General features: G+C 44.6%; 1 protein-coding gene across 2 annotated transcripts in view; it reads right to left on the bottom strand.

Moving 5' to 3' along the window:
- PHF12 (PHD finger protein 12) overlaps nt 1–26,530 on the bottom strand; it is a 50,728-nt gene extending 24,198 nt beyond the window's left edge. For both annotated transcript variants that reach the window (XM_066263178.1, XM_066263179.1), the window contains exons 1-2: nt 26,394–26,530; nt 25,572–25,753 (exon numbers count right to left, since the gene is read on the bottom strand). In XM_066263178.1, the coding sequence (XP_066119275.1) occupies nt 25,572–25,753; nt 26,394–26,459 (248 nt within the window). In that variant the 5' untranslated portion in view covers nt 26,460–26,530. The remainder of the gene's footprint in view (nt 1–25,571; nt 25,754–26,393) is intronic.
- Between the last annotated feature and the right edge of the window lie 84 nt (nt 26,531–26,614).

The following is a 26,614-nucleotide window of genomic DNA, read 5'->3' as shown; positions in this document are numbered from 1 at the left end:
TGTGTTCTTTTGGGACTATTCAGACATCTTAGACCCCTGACTACATGGTTTTAGTTCACTTTTGGCATTTTTCTTGCTTTCCTCTATGTGATAGTTCTCATTTATTTTATTAGCAAAATCAAGACAAGGATTGAAGCTCTTACCTCTCTGTTATCTTTCTAGGAGGTTGTATACACAGTAGTCACTCAGTAAGTCAATACTGGGTCAAAGTTAGAGCTGTTTAGGGCTAGCCTTACTGATTCTCCAGATCATTAATTTGCATTAAGGTTACATCAAGAGCCACATGAGACTGTTAAATCCTTAGGAGGGTCACATTTATGTGTCTATAGCAGTTGTCCTCAAAGTGTGGTCTCCAGAGCAGCAGCATTATTTGAGAACTTATTAAAATTCCATTTCTGAGACCTCACTCCAGGCCCACTGAATCATAAATTCTGTGGGCAGGGCTTAGCAATTTATGTTTAACAAACCCTCCTGATGATTATGCTCAACACTAAAGTTTGAAAACCACTGCTATATAGAATAAGGCCACATTTATGCTTAAGAAATTCCTATATCTGGTTCCTGGATTTATCCACTTGGGTAAGAAGGAAATTTTCCTTCAAAGAATATGGGAAAATACTAAAAGCAAACACAACGAACAAAAAAACACTTGAGTCCTGGCCCACTGGCTCAGCAGCAGAGTGTCGGCTTGGCGTGTGGAAGCCCCAGGTTCAATTCTTGGTCAGGGCACACAGGAGAAACTGACCATCTATTTCCCCACCCTTGCCACCTCTCTCTCTTCTCCTCCCACAGCCATAGCTTGAATAGTTCAAGCAAAGTTGGCCCCAGGTGCTGAGGATGGCTCCATGGCCTTGCCTCATGCGCTAAAATGGCTTAGTTGCAGAGCAACAGAGCAGCAGTCCAGACAGGCAGAGTATCACTTGGCAGAGGGCTTGCTGGGTGGATCCCATTGGGCACAGGCGGGAGTCTGTCTCTGCCTCCCCACCTCTTAATAAAAACAAAGCAAAGCAAAGCAAAGCAAAACAAAACACATGAAGGTTGAATATATAAGGGCTCTCCTTTAAGTCTAGGGCTCAATGCTATCCTGCTTTACTGTTTCTACATAAAACAGCACTGGGTTGGCAAATTTTCCTAGCTCCATACTTTGCTGGAGCCTTGAGCATGCATGTCAAGATGCTGAGCAAGGCCTCACAACTCACTGCTCCCTTTCTTCCCTGTTTCCTTGGTGGAATCTCAGGAAGCAGAAAACTGGAGGCACACTGGCCTGTGGGATAGGTTTTCAAGCCCTGGAGGATCACAGGTGAATGTTACCTGTAAAGCCTACCTTTGTTCTCTCCAATATATTTCTGCATAGGCCACACCCAAACTAAAGAAATGCATGCATGTAATTTGCAAAGGCCTAAAGACTCTACTATATTTCAGCAGCTGTCATATTAAAATCAACCCTAAAAAGGCTATCACTTCTGATTCTGTTTTTCATCATTTCTTGTCATCTGCCCACTGGCTTTGCACCAAGATACTCTGTAATACATGTAAAGCAGAGAAGGGCGAGGCAAGGTCGTATACCAGGATGTCAACGGCCTCCTGGCCACCCTTCATGCTTCCTCCAATCTATTCCCAACCCTACTGGCAGAATGATTTATTTAAAACACAATTCTAATCATATCACTCTCCAAATTAAAACACCCCTCAATATCGCTCTGTCCTCTGCAGGATAAAGTTCAAGCTCCTCAGTATTGTAGGTAAATCCCCTGTGGCCAGAACACTGCCTCCTTCTTCAGCTTCATTAAGTCTGGTAGCTCACTCCAGAGCCACTTCCCACAACCACAAAAGCTGAGTCTTTCCCCACTCCTTCACCAGGTGGACTCCTTATCTTTTGGGGGCTCAAGTCGATGTTACCTCCAGGAAGCCTTCTCTTAACAGCTCCTGATTTCCTACAGCACTTTTGTGCCACACTGTACTGCAACTATTACATACCAAATCCCTTTGCTATGCCTCATTTATCTTTGTACATCTACATTCTGCACAATGCCTGGCACACACGGTAGGTACTCAATAAAGCCTTAAAGAACCAGGGAACACTAAAAGAATGGGCTTTGCCTGACCTGTGGTGGCAATGGATAAAACATCAACCTGGAATGCTGTCACCAGTTTGAAACCCCTGGCTTGCCTGATGAAGGCACATATGGGAGTTGATGCTTCCTGTTCTTCTCCCTGCCTTCCCTCCCACCCCGCTCTCTAAAGTGAATTAAAAAATTATTTTAAAATTAAATAAAATAATGGGCTTCTTGGAAGTGAAGGTAACCCTTCCAAAGTCCTGAGGCAACCCTTCCAAATGCAATTGGGCAGGTACTTATTTTGGTGGTTAAATCACAGATAAAATTACTTTTGTTTTCTAAGTCACAAAACAATAAGACATCAAAGTCCATACTACAAATATGAACTTCATACAGATAGGAAGGGAGAGAGAAGAGAAACGTCAATTCCTTGTTGTAACTCCTTAGTCTCCTTAGTTGTTCATTTATTGCTTTCTCATGTGTGCCTTGATGGGGGGGGGGGGGAGGTGTCACAGCAGAGCGAGTTACCCCTTGCTCAAGCCAGTGACCCCACACTCAAGCTGGCGACCTCCGGGTTTCAAACCTGGGTCTTCTGCGTCCCAGTCCCACTCTCTGTCCACTGCGCCACCGCCTGGTCAGGCATTTGAAGAGGTTTTTAAAGTAGCTTCTGCTTGGTTTTCTAAAGGACGATTTTTAGGAATACCAAGTTTAAAAAACACATTTTTCAGAATTCTAGATTCTGACTACAGGCTCCTCTTGTCAGCCCTCAAGTGTGAGATGAGGACTGTGAGTTTAGGGAGTATGTGAGAAGTCAGAGGGTAATCTCCAGGATAAACACAATTTAAGAGTAAGACTTTGCTGGGATTTTACTGCTTTCTTAGAGACAGAACATATATCTTGAAATAAACTTGAAAATGCGGTCATCTTGAGAGAAGGTAGTAATATCTAAGATGAGACTGAAAGGAAAGGAAGGTCTATGTTTCTAGAAAACCATCATAGGCATAGCAGGAACACAGGAATTGCCATCATAAAACTTTCCTCTTTTCTCCTAGCAATTCCATTCAAGCAATTGAGAAGGCAGTTTTTCACATCTAAAGAAAAAAGGATTCTTAAAATGCTTCCAGGAAAGACAGACCGTCACTGGGTTAAGAAGCTCAGGAACTGGTTTGGAAAAAGGCTGTTCTGCAAATACACTAGATTTGTTCCCTATCAAATACTGACAACAGGGAAAGGATTCCAGGGACAAAGGACATTCTACAGCCTCAGGGGATTTATTTATTTATTTATTTATTTATTTATTTATTTATTTATTTATTTATTTATTTATTTATAGAGACAGAGAGAGAGTCAGAGAGAGGGATAGACAAACAGGAACGGAGAGATGAGAAGCATCAATCATTAGTTTTTCATTGCGACACCTTAGTTGTTCATTGATTGCCTTCTCATATGTGCCTTGACTGCGGGCCTTTAGCAGACCGAGTAACCCCTTGCTCGACCCAGTGACCTTGGGCTCAAGCTGGTGAGCTTTTGGTCAAACCAGATGAGCCCGCGCTCAAGCTGGCGACCTTGTGGTCTCTAACCTGGGTCTTCTGCATCCCAGTCCAACGCTCTATCCACTGTGCCACCACCTGGTCAGGCAGGGGGATTGATTCTTAAAGCTCTTTCACCCATATGTATGTGTGCAACTTTATGTACCCATATGTTTAGTGTGCAACTTTGAAATAATTACAGGCATACCTTGGAGATACTGCAGGTTCCATTTCAGATCACCATAATAAAATGAACATCACAATTAAGAGTTGCATGTATTTTTTAGTGACCCAGTGCACATAAAAGTTATGGTTATACTATACTGTAGTCCATTAAGTGTGCAATAACTTTTTTTTTTTACAGAGAAAGAGAGGGACATATAAGGACAGACAAACAGGAAGGGAGAGAGATGAGAAGCATCAATTCTTCGTCGTGGCTCCTTAGTTGTTCATTGATTGCTTTCTCATGTGATTTAACCAGGGGGCTACAGTAGAGTGAGTGACCCTGTGCCCAAGCCAGAGACCCTTGAAACCAAGCCAGTGACCATGGTGTCATGTATATGATCCCACGCTCAAGCAGGTGGGCCCGTGCTCAAGCCAGTGTGACCTTGGGGTTTCGAACCTGGGTCCTCTCCATACCAATCCGATGTTCTACCCACTGCGCCACCAGCTGGTCAGGCTGCAATAACGTTTCTTAAAAACAAAACAAAAAACAAACCTTGGCCAGATAGCTCGGTTGGTTAGAGCATTGTCCTGATATGCAAAGGTTATGGGTTTGATCCCTGGTCAGGGCACATACAGTAACAGATTGGTGTTTCTGTCTCTCTCTAAAATATATTAAAAAACAAAAAAAGAAGCCTGACTTGTGGTGGCACAGTGAGTAAATCGTTGGCCTGGAATGCTGAGGTCGTTGGTTCGAAACCCCAGGCTTGCCTGGTCAAGGGACATTCAAGAAGCAACTACTATGAGCTGATGCTTCCTACTCCTCCCCACCCCTCTCCTCTCTCTAAAATCAATAAACAAAAAGCAAAATACAAAAGAAAAAACACAATGTGTACATCTTAATTAAAAATTCTTTATTGTTAAAAAAATGTTAACCATCATTTGAACTTGCAGCAAGTCCTAATTATTTTTCTGCTGAAGGGTCTTATCTTCAATTTGTAAAAAACACAGTACCTGTGAAGCTCAATAAAGTACAGTACAATAAAACAAGGTATGCCTGTACATGCATGCCAGAGTCTTTAAAATCATGATATGCCTGTCAAGAAAAAGAAGGCTCTGTCCCAGCTCCCTCTCATCCTCCTCCTATATCAGTAAAAACAGGGTATTGAGGGCCATTCTTCTCCTCCTTCTTTTTTTTTAGTTGGGGGGTGGGGGCAGATAGGGACAGACATGAAGGGAGAGAGATGAGAAGCATCAGTTCTTCGTTGCGGCATCTTAGTTGTTCATTGATTGCTTTCTCAAATGTGCCTTGACCAGGGGGCTACAAGGTGAGTGACCCCTTGTTCAAGCCAGCAACCTTGGTCTTCACTCAAGCCAGTGACCTTGGGCTTCAAGCCAGTGATCCTGTGCTCAAGCCAGTGACCTTGGGATTTCGAACCTGGGTCTTCTGTGATCCAGTCCTATGCTTCATCACTGTAACACCACCTGGTCAGGCTTATTCTTTTAAATGTTTATTTTATTGATTTGAGAGAGAGAGAGAGAGAGAGACAGACAGGAGTATAGATCTGTTCCTGTATGTGCCCTGACTGAGGATTGGTCAGGCAACCTCTGCACTTTGGGATGATACTCTAACCAACCAAGCTACCTGGCCAGGGCATGAGGGCCATTTTTTACTAAAGGAAATCAATAGGCCCTGGCTGGGTGGTTCAGTGGATAAAGTGTCATCCCAGTATGCCAGAAGTCATGGGTTTGTTGGAGAACTCCCAGTCAGGGCATGTAGGAGAAGCAATCTATAAGTATACAGCTAAAATGGAACAACCATGTGAAACAATGAGTTGATGCTTCTCATGCTTCTCTTTCTCCCTCCTGCCACAGCAAATAAAAAAAATAAAGGATATCATTAAAAGCTAAAAGTCAGGTAGTGCTGAAATTACTCTATCAGTTTCCACTGCTCAGCAGTGTAAACCATGAAAACACTATAATGCTCCAGGGCTGCTTTGTAAGGACAATGCTTCCCAATCACTAAAATTTAGTAATAATAGCATAGTGACAATCTCATCTTACATCTAGAATAGTGTGTTATAGTTCACAGATGCTTTTTATTTGATTTTTCACCACCACACTGTGAAAATTCTTATTTCCATTGCACAGGTGAGAAAACTGACTTATCTAAAGCCATGGAGCCAGCTGTAGCAGAATTAGAACCTAAATCAGTTTCCTGGCTCTTTCAAATCTGTTTCAAGCTGGGTGTTTTTTTGTCTGTGTGTATGTGTGATGGAGACAGAGAGTCAGACAGACAGAAAGGGAATGAGATGAGAAGCATCAATTCTTCGTTGTGGCACCTTACTTGTTCATTGATTGACTTCTCATATGTGTCTTGACTGGGGGGCTACAGCAGAGTGAGTGACCCCTTGCTCGAACAAGTGACCTTGGGCTTCAAGCCAGCGAGCCCGTGCTCAAGCCAGATGAGCCCGCGCTCAAGCTGGTAACCTTGAGGTTTCGAACCTGGGTCCTCCAAGTCCCAGTTCCATGCTCTAGCCACTGCGCCACCCCCTGGTCAGGCATCAAACTGTTTTTAAGGAACCTAGGTAACTCTCTTATTTCTGGGGAACACAGTGGAATATCCATCAGGGTATCTTTCTCAATCTCAAAGTTGAGCATTTCCTTCTACATCAGTCATACTTATTGAATTCCCACTGCTTACTAACCGATGCCACACTGGAGGTGTCACACTGAAGGAAGGACATAAAGTAAATGAAGTCATGATCTACCCAATCAAAAAACATAGTCTCTGGGGAGAGAAGATCAAAGTCAATTGTCCACTCAAGCATTTATTGGACATTTATTTTATGCTAGGCAATATACTAAGTGGTGAGATTTCAGACATGGTCCTGATTCTCAGGGATCAAAGGCTAAGAGACAGAAAAACACAGTGGCAATAAGACCACATTCAATCAACTACAAATAGATTCTTGCCATAAAGAACTATACAAGACTCAATTGCTCATGGATGCCAAACTCAGTATAAGAGCCTCAGCTCTTTTGGTTATTGGGTACCTGAAGACGACAGTGGTCTTTTCCCTACACTCTTTCCACAATTCAGAGCTATCTAGCAAAGGATAATTCAGCCAGTAATCCTTTAAAGATGGCAAAATTAAGGATTTCAAGGGGTTCTGAAAGATAGAAGCAGGTATAGTTCTGCATTTTGAAAAACTTGAGCCTGACCAGGTGGTAGCGCAGTGGATAGAGCATTGGACTGGAACATGGAGGACCAAGGTTCAAAACCCCGAGGTCGCCGGCTTGAGCCAAGGGGTCACTCACTCTGCTGCAGCCCCCTAGTCAAGGCACATATGAGAAAGCAATCAATGAACAACTGAGGAGACTAAGGAGCCACAATGAAGAATTGATGCTTCTCATCTCTTTCCCTTCTTGTCTGTCTGTCCCTATCTGTCCCTCTCTCTGTCTCTGTCACAAACAACAACAACAAAAACTACTTGATAAAAGAAAGGTTCTAGGAATGGGCACTTTCCTAGGACTAGATTAAGTCCATCTAGTACACAATAGTATCTGAACCTTTAGATTTCAAGAACTGTCCAAGTCCTGAGAAGGTGAGTCATGTAATAGTTGTTTTTGGTATGTTAGCAGGCTTATCTTGGTAGGCCAAGGACCTCTACTATCTGACTTCAAAAGAATATGGCGCCCCAGCCGGATAGCTTGGTTGGTTAGAGTGTCATCCTGAAGCACAGAGGTTGCTGGTTCAATCAGGGCACATACAGGAACAAATTGATGTTCCTGTCCCTCTCTCCCTTCCTCTCTCTAAAATAAAAAAAAAAAAAAACATTAAAAAAAAAGGAATATGAATTTCAAAAGGAAAACAGAGTCAGGAGAGGTAGAAAAGGGTAAAAGGGGAATAAATGGTGACTGAAGAAGACTTGGGGTGGTGAACACAAAATACAATATACAGATGATATATTATAGAACTGTGTACATCTGAAACCTGTAATTTTATTAACCAATCACCCTCATGAATTCATTTAAAAAAAAAGAAAAAAGACTATGGCTTTTGTGCTTTGAGACCTGCACTCTTCTCCATAGCAGAGAAGAGAGTGCCTGTGAGGATGGAGCTCCTGCAGAATATCCTCCCATCTTCACAGCTTGTGGATGTTTCCTTTCAGATCACTAAAAAGCACTACACTGCCCTGGCCGGTTGGCTCAGTGGTAGAGCGTCGGCCTGGCATGCAGGAGTCCCGAGTTCAATTCCTGGCCAGGGCACACAGGAGAAGCACCCATCTGCTTCTCCACCCCTCCCCCTCTCCTTCTTCTCTGTCTCTCTCTTCCCCTCCCGCAGCCAAGGCTCCATTGGAGCAAAGTTGGCCCGGGCGCTGAGGATGGCTCCATGGCCTCTGCCTTAGGCACTAGAATGGCTCTGGTTGCAACAGAGCAACGCCCCAGATGGGCAGAGCATCGCCCCCTGGTGGGCTTGCCAGGTGGATCCCGGTCAGGCGCATGTGGGAGTCTGTCTGACTGTCTCCTCGTTTCCAACTTCAGAAAAATACAAAAAAAAAAAAGAAGAAGCACTACACTGCAATTCCTGGCTAGAAAGTGTTCATTGCTTTCCAAATCATTATTAATTTTAACAACTACCTGATATTCTGTTAGCTATAAAATAGTTCATAACAATAGAGCTCTAAATCTTCAGAGATTGTACAATTGAAGGATATGTGTCTCAGAGTTTGGTGTGGCTTTCTATAAGGCCTAAGAGGGCCTATAAACTGTTAACAGCACATTTGTATAAAAGCCAATTAGAAAGCTGGTCAAGGACATTAACTTTTCAAAACTAGAATTCTTAAAGCCAACCTCTGCAGTAGAACTCTATTATCTAGACTCCCATAAACAACTCCAAATGACCTGTCTCCATTGTTGATGAGGGTGTCTACATAGGTCTATTTTGGGAGTTATTGAAAAGAAAACCACAAATATACACTTCTTAGCTAACTGTAAAGCGTGCTCTGCACCAACAGACCTCTCTGTGTCAAGTATTCAAAGCTGGGAGCCAGATGATCCCAACTACAGCCAAAGGACAGACCCCAATTTTAATTTAGAATGCCTTTTTTATTCACTAATGAGGCTGCAGCACACCACCGCAGGTGGAAGATACTGGTAGTTGTCGTGGTTCTTGGCTCTCTAATTAAGAGGATCTATTTCAAGTCATACATTAGTATAGTGATCTGAGTCTAACCTCACTCATCTTCCTTGCCTATTAACGCATGTGAACCAGCACGGCGACATTAACATTTACTTCAGATTTAGTCTCCACCAGTGGGACCTGTTGCTTTACATTAATTATCCATCTGGAGCAAGCAGTTTTTCAATATGGAACTAGAAAGGGGAAAGGGGAGGAGGAGAACAAAAGAACAAAAGGAGGAGGGAAAAGGTGGAGGAAGAGTGGGAGATAGAGAAGCAGAATGCCTTTTATTTCAAAGACCTATTTTTTACATTACAACATGCAGATAAAAATGGTGTTCCGTTCTAGACTTTTTTTTTTTAAAGATTTTATTATTAGAGAGGAGAGAGAGACACACAAAGGAGAAGGAGGGGGAGGAACAGGAAGCATTAACTCCCATATGTGTCAAGACCAGGAGAGCCCATGGTTTTAAACCAGCGACCTCAATGTTCCAGGTTGATGCTTTATCCACAGTGCCACCACAGGTCAGGATGGACTTATTAAAATATGTTAGGTTACTGACATACAGCTTGCAACTGTCATCCAGCTAAAGTGACACTGACTTAAATTTTAAAACTTTGTCTAAAGGCAGCCAGAGAGACATGAAAATATTTAACCAAATTAAAAGCTTTGGTGTCTGTTTTAGGATAAAAGGAAACAAGTAAACAAGTCAATGAAAAAATATATGCACATATATTTTTTAAAAATATTTAAGAAAAAATACATTCCATTTTCTCTTCCTGGACTGACAAAATATTCAATGTAACACAAACACTGAATAGAAACACTATGCAAACAGCATATCTGTTCATAATATACCAACAGCTTTTCACTTGGATTCTCTTCCAAAAGAGGTCAGTTGCATGAACTGTAAAAGTCCCTCCTGTCAGAACATACCATTCTCCAAGTGTCAGAAGCTCTCTAGCCATGCCTAACCAGGTGGTGGTGCAGGGGATAGAATGTCGGCCTGGGACACAAAGGACCGAGGCTTGAAACCCCTAGGTTGCCGGCTTGAGCCCAAAGTTGCTGGCTCAAGAAAGGGGTCACTGGGTTGGCTGGAACCCCCTGGTCAAAGCACATATGAGAAAGCAATCAATGAACAACTAAGGTGCCACAACGAAGAATTGATGTTTCTCATCTCTCTTCCTCCCTGCCTTCTGTCCCTCTCTTGTGTGTGGGGGGGTGGGGTGGGGGGAGCTCTCTAGCCATATATGGCAGTTTCAGTTGAAATAAAATATCAGTTAGACTAGGAAAGATCTCACTGGGCCCCAACCATCATCTGTATATCACCTCCCTTTTTGGTGGTGGTGGGTGTTCAGTAAGCAAACAATAGCACTGAGTAGTTTGGATTTTTAATTTCACAGATCATGGGTCTCATCCAACCATCTGAGGTCCACTACAAGATAAAAATCTTACATATATTTAATGGCATTGTGTAATGCCAACTGCAAAAGACAATATATATGTTCACAACAGGACTACACCCTCAGACTGGCCCTGCAGCCCTCGGCTAGCTCAGGATATATGTAGGTACTAGCCAGGATAGGAGTAAAAGTAACTGCAAGCAGGACCACAATCAGATTTCAGCCTCCCAGCAGCCATCTTGATATCATTGTAAGCTTCCTCTGGACACTTGTGTGGCCATCAGCTTTTATCTTCAGGTATGGCCTACCTTTCAAAGGCAGGAAAGACAGTCATATTGAAGGATACTGGAGAAATGAAAGCATAGAGAAAGTTCACGGGTGGGGGGGTGTCCCCTGAACCTTAATCCCTTAACCTCCCTCATTCCAGCTATTGACTCACATACAACTAATGCCACAAAGTAAAAAAACACAAGGACTGCTGATTTTTCATGCAAAGCCTCAGGAGCAATGTTAACAAGGCGACCAATAAGTGCTAGGCCATTACAAATACCCCACTGAGAAACTTAGCAGCTATTTCCACAGGCATACAATCCTTTCAAACTAGCTGACTGTGTTCCCAAATATTATCACCTTCTTAGTAAAGCTTGCCTGTGACATCTTCCCAGTGAAGGATACCTGAAGAAGAGGGTTACAAGTTAGTGAAGGGAAAGAAAGGGGGAGGGAGGGTAGAACACCAACAGTCATGCCAGGTGTTTGCTTCTGCTAACTTCTCTGTAAGCTGAGCCTGGGCTATTCTTGCAAACCTGGCTTCTCTAGAATGAAAAATGGGCTGGCTACAAACATTTTAAAAATGTGCGCCATTCATTCACTTCATGATAGATACAGGAGCCCACCTCTTTCGGAAAACAGTGAACATTCTGGCTTCAACAGTCATTTTCTAACACTCCCAGGGAACATTCCATTGGAAAGAGGAACCAACAATTATAATTGTGTATTTCAGAAGAGTTCAGAGGTATGAAAAACTGAGTACTGTTTTGTGGCCAAATTTTAGTGGATTATCAAGAACAAGGTAATAGCCAGGCCACACTATTCTTGCAGACACAGCTCAGGGAATCTGGACCAACTTACATCTTACAGATATTGTACCTAAAATTCTATAACAGCTGGGCAAAATAAAAAACAAAACAAAACTAACAATGTCTATTTGAAATCTAACTAAATAGAGGGTGGAGCAAAAGTAGGTTTACAATTGTGAGTACATGAAACAGTTTATTCTTGTATTATTTTCCATACAAACAGCTATAAACCTACTTTTGCCTCACCCTGTACATAGAGAGGTTTCTACTTAAGACCCACCTGCTTTTCCCTAAGGAAGATTTCTGCCTCATTTACCCTCCTTTGACAGGATCTTCTCTCTATATATGTAAAAGATAAATAATGCTGTTATTTGGGCCAAAATAGCTTCGCTTAGGAGTTATCCCCTCCTTCTTTTACCTTTACCTTCTCCTCTCCTCCAATTTTACTCATAAACCTCAAAGCTCCCCCCTCACCCTCCATGGCTGAAGTAATCTCTAGGGCATGCTGTCAACTGTGCTGTCATGGTTTGATGCCACAGCTAAGTGCTGACTTGGGCTGCTGAAGCCTTCCAGTTATACCCCATGACCTATTTAGGAGTTGAACATACTTCTCAGAGACAGAGCACCATGATTTTTCCATTTGGCCCAGTTTTTTTTCTCAGATGATCCCTAATCAGAGAACGATCACCCTAAAGACCTGAATGTGTGCACAAAAATGGCAAGATTTGAGGAAAGCTTGTATGCAAGGAGCATACAAGCCTTTGACACGAGCTCTTTCACATAACTTAAATTGCAAACACTTTTCTTACTATTCAGCTCACTGAAACAACTACAAACTACAGCCTGCAGTCAAAAATGTCTGATATCATGGAATTAGGAGTTAGAGTTAAATTAAAATGGCTAAGTGTCATCTATGCCAGGCAAAACCACAAAAACGACAGAGAAATAAAGAAAACAAGAAAAAAACAAAACAATGTTTATCAGAAGGCCAAAATTAGTGATGAAATTCTCCCTAATTTAAGATGCTCTTTTAAAAAATGGCAAGCAAGATCAAAGAAAGTTGAATGCGGTAAACCTAGAACTATGAAAAATTATAGGTTTTAAAGAAAAGTTACAGGCTTATACACATTTAATGAGATTAATGGTGTAAAATTTTTATGACATATTTTAACCAATAACTGATGACTGTCAATGGAAATAGTTCATTGTACAGTTCCCCTCCAATGTTTCCAGTTTCGTTAAAACCAACAAGTAGAACTCTACTGATTAAATGCCCGCGTTCAGTGAATCAAAAAGCTACCAGCTCATAGGTGGCGCAGTGGATAAAGTGTCGACCTGGAAATGCTGAGGTCACCGGTTCTAAACCCTGGGCTTGCCTAGTCAAGGAACATATGGGAGTTGATGCTTCCAGCTCCTACCCCGTCTCTCTCTCCTCTCTCTCTCTGTCTCTCTGTCTCCTCTCTAAAATGAATAAATAAAAATTAAAAAAAAAAAAAAAGGTTACCAGCTCATCACAGGAGCCCATGACTGGTGGAAAGCAGAACAAGAGTAGCTCTGCATTGCCCTGGCCAGATAGCTCAGCTGGTTAGAGCATCGTCCTGAAGCACAGAGGTTGCCGGTTTAATCCCTGGTCAGGGAACATACAGGAACAGATTCATGTTCCTTCTCTTTCTCCCCTTTCCTTTCTCACTAAAATTAAAAAAAAAAAAAAAAAAAAGAGTAGCTTTGCACTGCCCAGGTTTATAATGCAGAAACTTACCTAAACTCACTAGAAATTTTGTGCATTTAATCAGCTTCTCTGCTCTGTTCTCTGCAGAAAGACAGACCAGAGAGAAAGAATACTCAACATCCCTCTGAATATCACAGCTGAATAAAAGCCTGAAATGTGCTTGTGTTGCCACAAACAGGATTCCACTCTGGAATTCTAGTAATACTGAGAGGTTCCTCATCCCTGCAGAGTCCGTCCTTGCTCACTCAAGCTTATTTCGAAAAGAGCCTCACGCACAACCCAAGTCCACGGGATAGACTGATGATTGGTTCAAGAGTAGTCTCCCCTTACCCTGCAGTTTCTGTCTTTTGTTCTTTCAAGACTGGGAAATACTTTCTGAGAGATATGCTGTGCAATTTGTCAGAAAATGGGAAAGGCAAAGATTAAACATCAAAGCTACAGGAAAGCAAATGCAATTAATGGGGAAAGGAATGGACATTGCGCATTTGTGTTAACAAAGACACTACCCACTTGGAAGAATCAAGACATAATTTCTGTTCCTCAAACAGTGTTTATCTTTTCGTCTCTCATTCGTAATACCACTAGGTATTATGCAGCGGTTAGCAGAGGAGATGGGTCAGCCTCTGGCTTTCAAGTACAGATGCTCATTGACTTAATGATGGGGTTAAATCCCAATAAACCCTTGGTCAGCTGAAGATATCATAAATCGAAAATGTATTTAATACACCTAACCTACTGAACATCAGGGCTTAAGCTGGTTTCTACTGAACATGTATTGTTTTTGGACTAACATAAAGTGAAAAAATTATAAGGTGGTCAATGTAAGTCAGAGACTATAGTTTAGTGAGCATTTAATACACAACTACAAAAGGGAAAAGAGCTCTTTAAATGAGTTGAATTTTTCATTACTTATAAAATTTTATCAATCTGCAAGGTGTACTTGAAATTTGCTTACTGTGAATTCACCAACACCTCTATGTATAAGTTCATTTTTGCTGATGGATAAAGTCAATAATTTCTCCCTTTATCAGTGTTTATTGTACCCCTCAGTGTCTTTTGCCTCCCACATAAATGTACTAAAACTTCACCTTTATTTATTTATTTTTTACAGAGACAGAGAGAGTCAGAGAGATGGGATAGATAGGGACAGACAGACAGGGAACAGAGAGAGATGAGAAGCATCAATCATCAGTTTTTTGTTGCAACACCTTAGTTGTTCATTGATTGCTTTCTTTCTTTTTTTTTTCCTGAAGCTGGAAACGGGGATAGACAGTCAGACAGACTCCCGCATGCGTCCGACCGGGATCCACCCGGCACGCCCACCAGGGGCGAAGCTCTGCCCACCAGGGGGCGATGCTCTGCCCCTCCGGGGCGTCACTTTTGCCGCGGACCAGAGCCACTCTAGCGCCTGGGGCAGAGGCCAAGGAGCCATCCCCAGCGCCCGGGCCATCTTTGCTCCAATGGAGCCTTGGCTGTGGGAGGGGAAGAGAGAGACAGAGAGGAAGGGGGGGGGGGTGGAGAAGCAAATGGGCGCTTCTCCTATGTGCCCTGGCCGGGAATCGAACCCGGGTACCCCGCACGCCAGGCCAACGCTCTACCACTGAGCCGACCGGCCAGGGCCTGATTGCTTTCTCATATGTGCCTTGACCGCGGGCCTTCAGGAGACCGAGTAACCCCTTGCTCGAGCCAGCAACCTTGGGTCCAAGCTGGTGAGCTTTTTGCTCAAGCCAGATGAGCCCACGCTCAAGCTGGCAACCTCAGGGTCTCGAACCTGGGTCCTCCGCATCCCAGTCCGACACTCTATCCACCGCGCCACTGCCTGGTCAGGCACACCTTTATTCTTATTTGCTGAGACCTAGATTTAGAAATGACATTAGGCTTGAAGGATAAGGATTTTGGTATCCACAAATAGCAGGCAGAAAAAGGAGTCACCTTCTTACTGTTCTTAACTGTTTTTAAATTATGGGAAAAACAGTCAGCTAGTGACCTGTGCATGCATCCTGGGCATGGTGACAAATCCGTAATATCAAAGTGCCTTTCTGAAATTTGGTCTAGTATTTGCACTGAATACAATGTCCTCCTCCTTCAGGAAACTGGCAGGGGGACAGCTGTACTCCTGTCCTGTCTCTTGGGAGGATAGCATTATGCAGAGATGCTCTTCTAAGTGTCACTCATTGAATGGCAATGCAGCTGGCCACGTTGTACTCCCTAGGGACTCGGAGTCAAAGGAAAAGCACAGTGGAGGTGGGAAAACAAACTTTTCCCCCCTTGCTCTGGTGACTTAAAACTCTGGCACCTTAAAATAAGAGTGCATTTCTAGAAGTTTGTGCTTTATTATCATAATAAATGACATCATAACCTCAACGAGAATCTCCCACTAAGGTGGCCTGCTTAACTACACACCCAGCACACCTGAGGAATAGGTATACGTGCAAGGGGCGGACAAGTTCAGAGGTGATTTCAATATTCTTACCCATAACCAAAAACAAACAACATTCGGCTTTATCTATATTCTTATTGCCCTGTCACTTGTAGAAAAAAAAGATGTACCCATTTCTGTTAAGCATTTCTAGGTAGCAAAATCCTCTTGGGAGCATCAAGGCCAAATATTATTATTATTATTATTATTATTATTTAAATATAGTGAGAGGCGGGAGGCAGAGAGACAGACTCCTGCATGTGCTCTGACCAGGATCCACCTGGCATGCCCACTAAGGGGCAATGCTCTGACCATCTGGGCCACTGCTCGGTTGCTCAGCAACGGAGCTCTCAGTGTCTGAGGTGGAGGCCATGGAGCCATCCTCAGCAACAGGGGCCAATTTGCTCCAACAGAGCCATGGCTGTAGGAGAAGAGAGAGAGAAAGAGAGAGAAAGAGAAAGAGAAGAGAGAGGGAGAGGGGGAGAGAAACAGATGGGCACCTCTTCTATGTGCCCTGACCGGGAATCAAAACTGGACAGCTAAACGCCGGGCTGATGCTCTACCACTGAACCAATGGGCCAGGGCCAGACTATTTCTTTTTATAAGTTACATAAAACCTATAGGCAAATATTCTCTGCACTCTCTCCCTATTTGCTGCTACCTGGGCTTACATAAAGACACACACAAACATATAAAGGCGAGTTCACTGCAGTGTACAAAACCTTTTTGTCCTTATTAACCAGTTCAAAAGACAGTTCATTAATTGATCTGTAGCTACTTCCACCTCAAGCTGTTACCAATCAAGCTGAGGCAATTAAAATCTTCCTCTTTAAACAAGGGTCCCCAAGTATGAGATGGCCTACACACAGAAATTTTTTATTGCAGCTGGAGGGTCTGGGTAGGTAACCTGCCTTAAGGCAGGTGGTGGATTCTCCCCGCCCCCCCCCTTTTTTTAGAGACAGAGAGAGAGAGTCAGAGAGAGGGATAGATAGGGACAGACAGACAGGGAACGGAGAGAGATGAGAAGCATCAATCATCAGTTTTTCGTTTCGACACCTTATGTGCCTTGACTGCGGGCCTTCAGCAGACTGAGTAACCCCTTGCTCGAGCCAGCGACCCTGGGTCCAAGCTGGTGAGCTCTGCTCAAACCAGATGAACCCACGCTCAAGCTGGCGACCTCGGGGTCTCAAACCTGGGTCCTCCACAACCCAGTCCGACGCTCCATCCACTGCGCCACTGCCTGGTCAGGCCAGGTGGTGGATTTTTTTTTCCTCTAAACATTATTTATTTATTTTTTATTTATTTATTTTTTCCCATTTTTCTGAAGCTGGAAACAGGGAGAGACAGTCAGACAGACTCCCGCATGCGCCCGACCGGGATCCACCCGGCACGCCCACCAGGGGCGACGCTCTGCTCACCAGGGGGCGATGCTCTGCCCATCCTGGGCGTCGCCATGTTGCGACCAGAGCCACTCTAGCGCCTGAGGCAGAGGCCACAGAGCCATCCCCAGCGCCCGGGCCATCTTTGCTCCAATGGAGCCTTGGCTGAGGGAGGGGAAGAGAGAGACAGAGAGGAAAGCACGGCGGAGGGGTGGAGAAGCAAATGGGCGTTTCTCCTGTGTGCCCTGGCCGGGAATCGAACCCGGGTCCTCCGCACACTAGGCCGATGCTCTACCGCTGAGCTAACCAGCCAGGGCCCTTATTTATTTATTTTAGAGGAGAGAGACAGAGAGAGAGAGAGAGAAAGGGGGGGAGGAACAGGAAGCATCAACTCCCATATGTGCCTTGACCAGGCAAGCCCAGGGTTTTGAACCTGCAACCTCAGTGTTCCAGGTTGAAGCTTTATCCACTGCGCCACCACAGGTCAGGCTGGTGGATTTTTTAAATCTCTAGAGCAGTGGTAGTCAACCTGGTCCCTACTGCCCACTAGTTCCAGCTTTGATGGTGGGTGGTAGTGGAGCAACCAAAGTATAAATAAAAAGATAGATTTAACTATATAGTAAATTGTTTTATAAAGATTTATCCTGCCAAACTTAACAAAAATCCGACATAAAGTACTTGGTAAGTAATTATTATTATATGCTTTAACTTGCTGTAACTCTGCTTTATAAATTTGATAAAGTAAAGTTACTCCCCTACTTTATAAATCACCATTACTGTGGAACTGGTGGGCAGTTAGAAAATTTTACTATTAACAGAGATAAAAAAGTGGGCGGTAGGAATAAAAAGGTTGACTACCCCTGCTCTAGGGTAACTTATAGCCTCAGACTTCTTTGTTAAGAAAGGTCACTCAGAAAAGTTGAAACAGCAGCATACCAAAGCATATTATAAGGTTCTCTCCACTGAGATACACCATCCTGACTGGAATTCACAGAAGAAACCCTTGATTCACAGGCATTACATAGATCACATAGGCATAGACATTAAAGTGTGCTTAAATCTATCACCCTTTTCTAAGTAGACTCAGCCCTGGCTGGTTGGCTCAGTGGTAGAGCGTCAGCCTGGCGTGCAGGAGTCCCGGGTTCAATTCCCGGCCAGGGCACACAGGAGAAGCGCCCATCTGCTTCTCCACCCCTCCCCCTCTCCTTCCTCTCTCTCTCTCTCTCTCTCTCTCTCTCTCTTTCGTCCCCTCCTGCAGCCAAGGCTCCATTAGAGCAAAGATGGCCCGGGCGCTGGGGATGGCTCCATGGTCTCTGCCTCAGGCGCTAGACCGACTCTGGTCGCAACAGAGCGACGCCCCGGATGGGCAGAGCATCGCCCCCCTGGTGGGCGTGCTGGGTGGATCCCGGTCCAGCTCATGCGGGAGTCTGACTGCCTCCCTGTTTCCAACTTCAGAAAAATACAAAAAAAAAAAAAGAAAAAAAAAGTAGACTCAAAAATTGAAAAACAAAAAAACAGGGGAAGTGAAAAGACAACCCACAGAATGGGAGAAAATACATGCAAATTATATTATCTGACAAGGAACTTGTATCTAGATCAGCGGTTCTCAACCTGTGGGTTGCTACCCCCTGTGTTTTGGTCGTTCGACCCCTGCCGGGGTCACGACCCACAGGTTGAGAACCGCTGATCTAGAATATATAAAGAACTCTTACAACTCAATAATAAAAAAGCAAGTAACAATTAAAATTGGACAAAGGATCTGAATAGACATTTCTCCAAGAAAATATATAAATGGCCAATAAGCACATGAAAAGATGTTCAACATCATTAGTCAGCAATTAATTGCAAATCTAAATCTCAATGTGACAGCACTTAGATGGCTTTAATAAAGAGGTCAGATAATAACAAGTATTGGAAAAGATGCAGAGAAACTGGAACCCTTATACACTGCCGGTGGGAATGTAAAATGGTGCAACTGATGTGGAGAATAGTCTGGCAATTCCTCAAATCTTAAATGTAAGAGTTACCTAGCAATTCCTTTCCTGGATATATACCTAAAAGAAGTGAAAGCAGATGTTCACACAAAAACTTGCACACAAGTAGCAAAAAGTATTAGCAACCCAATGTCTACTAACTGGTGAAGGCATAAATAAAATGTGTTATATCCACACATGGAATGGTATTCAGCCATAAAATGGGTAAGTACTGATAAATCCTATTAGGATGAACCTTGAAAACCCACTGAGCTCTTTTGAGTGTTACTTGTACTTTGACTCAAAGCTTAATAAAAACCAGTGTTTCATTTAACATCAGAGTGACTATTTGAATCCCTTTTCAGTTCAAAATAAATAATTTATCTCTATTTTATGACTGAGCTTTCAAAAAATTCCCTTGGAGATATACTTTTATTAAGATTCCAAACAGCCTGGCCTGTGGTGGCACAGTGGATAGAGCACCTGGCTTGGAATGCTGAGGTCACTTGTTTGAAACCTTGGGCTTGCCCGATCAAGGCACATGCAACAAGCAACCAATGAACAACTAAAGTGAAGTAACTCTGAGTTGATACTTCTCACTCCACCCCACTTACTCTCTCTGTAAAATCAGTAAGTAAAATCTTTAAAAATTTTTTTATGTATATATGTATGTATGTTTTAGAGAGAGAGAGAGAGAGAAAGACAGGAAGGGAGACAAATAAGAAACATCAGCCTGACCAGGCGGTGGCGCAGTGGATAGAGCGTCGGACTGGGATGTGAAGGACCCAGGTTCGAGACCCCGAGGGTCCAGTTTGAGCGCGGGCTCATCTGGTTTGAGCAAAGCTCACCAGTGTGGACCCAAGGTCGCTGGCTTGAGCAAGGGGTTACTCTGTCTGCTAAAGGTCCGCAGTCATACCTATGATCCCACGCTCAAGCCATCAACCTCACACTCAAGCTGCTGAGCTTATGCTCAAACCAGCGACCTCAGGGTTTCGAACCTGGGTCCTCTGTGCCCCAGGCTGATGCTCTATCCACTGCGCCACCTCCTGATCAGACAGGCAAGTAAAACCTTTAAAAGAAAAAAAAAGAATTAAAAACAAACACAAATCCATCTCCCTATCAAAAATAAAGGCTGTACCTAACCTGTCTTTTACACGTTTACATATGTAAAAATACACAGTTATTTACAAAGGTCAAAAATAGTCCTAATGTATTAGTGGAGCACATCTGTGAAGTACTTTGAGAGCCTTAAGCAACAACAGGGGATAGATGAGATTACAACTGCATCCTATCTTTTATTGAGTATAATTAATTTTGAAAAAAGTTTTACAGAACAGTACCATTAAGTTCATGCCTTAACAAAAACTGTTACTTTTTTAAAAAAATTCTTTTTATTTATTTATTCATTTTAGAGGAGAGAGAGGGAGAGAGAGAGAGAGAGAGAGAGAGAAGGGAGGAGGAGCAGGAAGCTTCAACTCCCATATATGCCTTGACCGGGCAAGCTCAGGGTTTTGAACCAGCAACCTCAAAACTGTTGCTTTTGAGGAGTATTACCTCACTTTTCACTTTTAATTTTCTTATGCTTCCTTTCATAACCAAAATCTTCTATGTCACAAACATTCTGTGAGTAAACAACTCATACCAAATATTATTCTTATATTTTTAAACAGTGATTATCCCTTATCTTTGGTTAAAGCACTCATGTCACAAGAATTAGCCTGAGACCCACATTAGGTTTACAAAGCATGCACGTGATACTGAGTTGAATGGTATTGGACCCTCCCTGTTCGAGTGGACCACTTAAAAATACAGTACCACACGCCCTGGCCAGTTGGCTCAGCGGTAGAGCGTTGGACTAGCGTGCGGAGGACCCGGGTTCGATTCCGGCCAGGGCATACAGGAGAAGCGCCCATTTGCTTCTCCACCCCTCCGCCGCGCTTTCCCTCTCTGTCTCTCTCTTCCCCTCCCGCAGCCAAGGCTCCGTTGGAGCAAAGATGGCCCGGGCGCTGGGGATGGCTCTGTGGCCTCTGCCCCAGGCGCTAGAGTGGCTCTGGTCGCAACATGGCAACGCCCAGGATGGGCAGAGCATCGCCCCCTGGTGAGCAGAGCTTCGCCCTTGGTGGGCGTGCCGGGTGGATCCCGGTCGGGCGCATGCGGGAGTCTGTCTGGCTGTCTCTCCCTGTTTCCAGCTTCAGAAAAATGAAAAAAAAAAAAAAAAAAAAAATACAGTACCACAAACCCCAGCTTTCAATGCAACATAGCAAATGCAAAAGTAAATACATAAAATACACATAAAACCAAATGAGGTTTACTGAACAACAAATCATTTCACTACTGAGGGGGCAGAGTGAAGGGAGGGAGTCCTGATGCTGTCACCTCTAGTTTTTCAGTGCCAGGCCTCCAAACACTTGCAATGTCAGAAACAACAGACTCATAAGATAGATGTTTTTTTTTTTTTAATTCATCATTTGCCTGACACTACTCTAATGAGGAGCTAAACACAACAAAATCAGAAAAACCACCTCCTTAAAAGTTCACACAGTCTGACCAGGCAGTGCTGCAATAGACAGAGTGTTGGCCTGGGACATAGAGGACTCAGGTTCGAAACCCCGAGGTTGCAGGCTTGAGTGTGGTATCATAGTCATGAACCATGGTCACTGGCTTGGCTGGAGCCCCTCCGGTCAGGGCACACATGAGAAAGCAATCAATGAACAACTAAAGAGCTACAATGAAGAATTGATGCTTCTCATCTCTCTCCCTTCTTGTCTGTCTGTCCTTGTCTGCCTCTCTCTCTCTCTCTCTCTAAAAAAAAAAAAAGTTCACACAGCAATGATTTTCTGCAAGGCAGTTTTCTACTCTAAGTGTGAAACCTTCCTGGTTATGACTCACTAAAAATTAAATATGCAAAACTAGCTGAGCTTAGTTTTGCCTGTGCACAGAGACCTTTTTACTCTCATTCTTCGAAAACCTCATTTTGGATCTTGCTGCCAACTCCAGAGAGAGGAAAGCCGGCCAACAATTCCAAATATAACATGCGGAGGCAAATGCTACAGAAATCTGTCTGACAGGAAGCAACCACGCTGAGGTCTGCTGAGGTAGATGCACTTCTCAATCAGACAGTTTTGGTCCCTCAGTCTGGAGCAAAATGTCATAAGAAAGCAATCAAAGGAAACCATCCAGTTCCTAGTCAGCCTCATTAACAATGCCCTACGGTACTCACTGTATCAGTGAGGACAATTTTATCCGTCTCAAACAGAAAGATGGGTCAGCGGCAACTAGAGCTCCACCAGTCATTCTAATTTCTTTAAACTGGTTTTTTAGGGACCAGTCCATGGAGACCAGCATTTTCAGAAGGCTCAAATTATGGCATAACAATTATCATAAAAGTCAGGTTCACCGAGGAACACTTAAAAACATATCTCTTTCCAATTCTCCAGGGGCAGGTTTAGTAATCCCTGCTATCACTCTGAATAATTGATAACCATTTAAACTTGGATAAAACGATTACACTATCACTTAAACAAAGACGAAAACATCATTAGCTCCTCAAGTTTACTGTGAGGTAATGGTACTGAGCACAGAAAGATTCATTTCCTCACCCAGATCATTACAGAAAACCCAGAAATAGGACCCTCAGTCTAATTGGGAAAAGGACTGTTCATCATATAAAGCACTGTCCCCTGAGATAAGACAAGACAATTAAAACAGCTTATTTGACCAATCATTTCCTTCAGTAGTTTATCTTAGAAAAAATCCCCTGTGTTTGTGGCTGTCACTAAACCCAGGAGGTCAAGTCTGTCTAGAATCACTTCTGGAACATTTTACCAGTTCCGGTTCACTGTGAGCCAAGCTGGCAAGGCACACTAGCCACTGCAAAGGACTTGTCTCAGAGCTTTCAATGGAGACCTACAGCAGCACTAGTTTGTAAACCTACGGGGCTTACAAAACTCCATCTTGACTCCTGTTCATTCTGTACATAAGGAAAATTATCACATTGTGCTTATCTAAATAATCTAGTCTTAGCTAGTTAAAAAGGGAAGAGAAAATACAGCCATACTTTCTAACCTCACTCCCACAGGTTACAAGAAGGCAATAATGGGACAAATTAATGTGAGCACATTCAGGAATCAAAATTTTCTGAGACCATTAACTGCTTGACCTAGCCACTCTGGTTGAGACAGTTAATGAAGCACTTCACTTGCGCTGGAAAGAGCACAGGGTAGGAGGCAGGAAAGTGGGATAAGCTACACTTGAAAGAAGGCTTCCTGTCTTTGTACCAATATCTAGAATGTTTTGTGATTTATATAATAACTGAGGTAAGTTAATGGTACATTCAGTACTGGCATCTTCAAAGGGGGAACTAGAGATGTGAAACAAACCCTGCCTCATTTATTAGGATTCTCAAATCTCTGATTACCAGTTCCCATTCATAGTCTTATAAAAAGCATTCAATGAAATGCAGTCTGGGCAAGCCTGAATCTCACCAACAGCTAAAAAAAAACCTCACTCCCTCTCGCCTCCCAACTACAGTGGAAATTGTTAATTGTACAACTTGACAAGACTTAGACTTATCTAATTAAAAGCATAGAGGTTAATTTTTATAATTTAAAAGCCCAATGTCAGGCAAAACAATACACCTTTTCCATGCCTAAAGCTTCTAATAAACAATTTCACCTTTATTAGACAAATGAGACTAAAAACAATAAGTAGTTTATAAAATTCTCACTCAATATGGGATCCCTATTCTTGATCCCATATTGAGTGAGACACTAACTTTATCCTAGAGGTAAAACATTAACCCATAGTTAAAATCAAGCAATCTACAATTCAGTCCTGGTACATGTAAAGTAAGCACAATAAAAATTTAAGCAACTGGGAAAAACTGGTGAGAAACTCAACAAATCCAAGTACAAATTGCTTCTATTCTAAAAAACAGCAGAGGAAACTTGCAGAGATTATTTTTTTCCAGGTGATTACATCTTATAGGAATCAAAGGATAAAACCCACACACCTTTCCTGCTGGTATCAGTCACTTCATAATAAAAAATTTAAAGCTAGAAGCAAAGCTTCCTTCAAGATAATTATTTTTGTCCCTACAACATTACAAGCCAAGATGAGGTGCCCTCCTGGACAAAAGGATCTGGGGAATGGTAACCAGAGCTTCCCACATAGCTTATGACCACAGACTTAATTTGCCCAGGATCAATCATATGTTTAATAAGTGCTCGAAAACCTGCAATTAATACAAACATACAGCAGGCACTATTCCACAAACCGAGAGACAGAATTTGAATGGAACTGAGCGCTTAAGGAAAACCTCACTGCTTAAGTTTTAAAAGAGGACTAAAAAAGACAACACGAAAAAAGGGGTGTGAACAAGCCAACAGCCCCTTTCCCGCTCTCTCTGCAGACTGTCTCCTTTCACAAATGCCCGTTTCAGTCAACTGTTGCTGAAAAACAGAACGAGACCATATCTGGGTTCCCTGCGCAGATGTGGGATTTTTTGCGGAGGACAGAGGTGATTTCTCCAGGCAGAAGCTGCAGTATAAACTCTTGGCCGGATTGTTCAGGGCTGAGCTGCCGAGAAGGATCAAGCTCCGGACCATCAACTCAGGTCCCTCCCTCTCCTTCGGCCTCTCTCCTCCCCTCGCGTTAGTAAGAGGATGGGGGGCTTAAAAAAAAAAAAGCGCACAGATTTCCAGCTCTCTGCTCCTTAAAATGCCCTCGTGAAGCCACTGCAGACTATCCAGCCCCAGCAGCAAAGAATTTTGTAACGAAGGGCTCAACGATCCAGAGTGGATAAGTGAAATCGGGGCCCAAGGGCAATTTTAATTGTCTAACCCGGCCCGATTTCCTAAGAGGTGGCAGCGTGGGGCGGGGAGGGAAGAGAGGGAGGCAGCCTCGAGAGGCAACAGGGGGCAAGCAGCCGCAGAGAAAGGGGACCAAAGCGGCGAGATCCCAGCCTAGGCCTTCTAGGAGCTTCTGCAGAAAGGACTCCGGGGCTACCCCTGCCGTTCCCCGGGAGACGTTTGCAAATCATATATGCAGCCAAAATGGCGCTGAGAATAAAAATATAATTTAAAGGCAGGTCGCCATATTGTAAACAGAGAGGCAGAGAAGAGGCGGACTCGAGAGACACCCTCCATGATTTCTCTTATAGCCGCAAGCACCCGGACACCGGGTCCCTGGCATCTGGATCAGGGCAGCTCCGGCGCCCGAGGGTTCCGCTCACCTCCCGGGAGGACAGCGCAGCCCGCTGGAGCCCGAGGGTGGAAGGCGCGCGGGCAGGCGAGCCGCACAGGGCCCGGAGCTCCTCCCCTTCCTCCCCCGCCACCACCGGCCGTGCCCTGCCGGCTCAGTCTCAGCTCCTTAGTGACTTCCAGTCCCAGATGGGGCTCTCCTCACTCCTCCCAATCCTCATCTCGGGGTTCGGACCCATCGCTGCTCCCCCCCCCCCACAAACAGCCAGATCCCCACAGGCTCAAACGGCCAGATCCTGACAGGCACCTGGGGGCGGGGAGGCACTTGCCCCAGCGGCTACAGAAAATCAACTAGCGGCTGCAAGCACCCGTTATTTTGGTAGGCAGGGGTAGGCCGGGTGAAGGAATGCTCCCGACAAGGGTCCGCCAGGGGACCCCAAAGGGGTCCGCAGGCCTTACCAGCACTGGAGGTGGAAGGCGGCAGGGCAATGATCACAGCACAGGAGATCACCACCTTCTTTGCAGCTATCGCAGCTGTCGTGGTTGGTGGCCCTGCCGCTTCTCCGGGGTTCCTTTTCAGGCTTCCGACTCCGCTTTTCTGCCTCGTCCGTCTTGGGGGGAGCCAGCAGAGCTTGGATTTGCTGCACACACATACAAACGGCGTGTGTGCACACTCGGAGCTCCCGGGCTGTACGTTGCCCCCCGGCGCGGCTTCTCCGTCACCCACTCCTCTCCCCTCTTTTGTCCTTCTTCCTCCCATCCAGTCTGCTCCCAGAACCTCTCAGCCCCCGGAACCGGGGAGAGCCCACCCTAACCGTGTTCCTGCAGCACAACGAGAACAGCTTCTTCCAAATGGGGAGAATCAGGGTAGGGGGATGGGGAGAGAGTGCGCGGTTCCCTGCTCGCCACTTCCTTGTATGGACAGTGGGGGACTCCAAAGCCAGGCTCGGGAGAGGCCTGAAGCCCAGTACCCGGACGTGTTGGGGGAAGCACAAAGGGGCCGACAAGAAGGGGGTGGGGAGGCCCGCTGGTGCAACGAGATGGAGTGGGTTGGTGCATCGGGAGAGCAAATGGAGGGCGGCGGGTAGGTGAAACTGCTGCAAACGTCCTCGGAGGCTGAGCTCGGTCCCCCCAAATTGCAAAGATGGGAGAGTCTGGGTGAGGAAGAACTCCCCTCTCTCCTGGCCCTCTTGCGCTGCAAGCTCAGGACCGGCTTTGTGGGGCGGAGGGCGGAGGTCCCTCCCGGCGCTGGGGGAAGGGGATGAGGAGGGCTACTCTTACCTCCATCAGCCCCCCTGACGTGTCCAAGTCGTACACGATCGTCTTGGTCTCCATTTTCTCCCACATTCATCCACCTCCCGAGCTGGGCGCTTTCTGCTCGGGCCCCCCCAACCCCGGGGGGAGGGGGGAGGCGGGAGGCGGGGGCGCTCCTGACCCCGGTCCCCCTTCTTTTTTCTCAACACAGGTCCCGACTTCCTCTTCTTGGCTCCCCCCCACCCCCC

Source organism: Saccopteryx bilineata, chromosome 2, assembly GCF_036850765.1.
Source record: "Saccopteryx bilineata isolate mSacBil1 chromosome 2, mSacBil1_pri_phased_curated, whole genome shotgun sequence".
NCBI lineage: Eukaryota > Metazoa > Chordata > Mammalia > Chiroptera > Emballonuridae > Saccopteryx > Saccopteryx bilineata.
The sequence above is the reverse complement of the archived record's forward strand: the minus strand, read 5'-3'. Positions and strand labels throughout refer to the sequence as shown.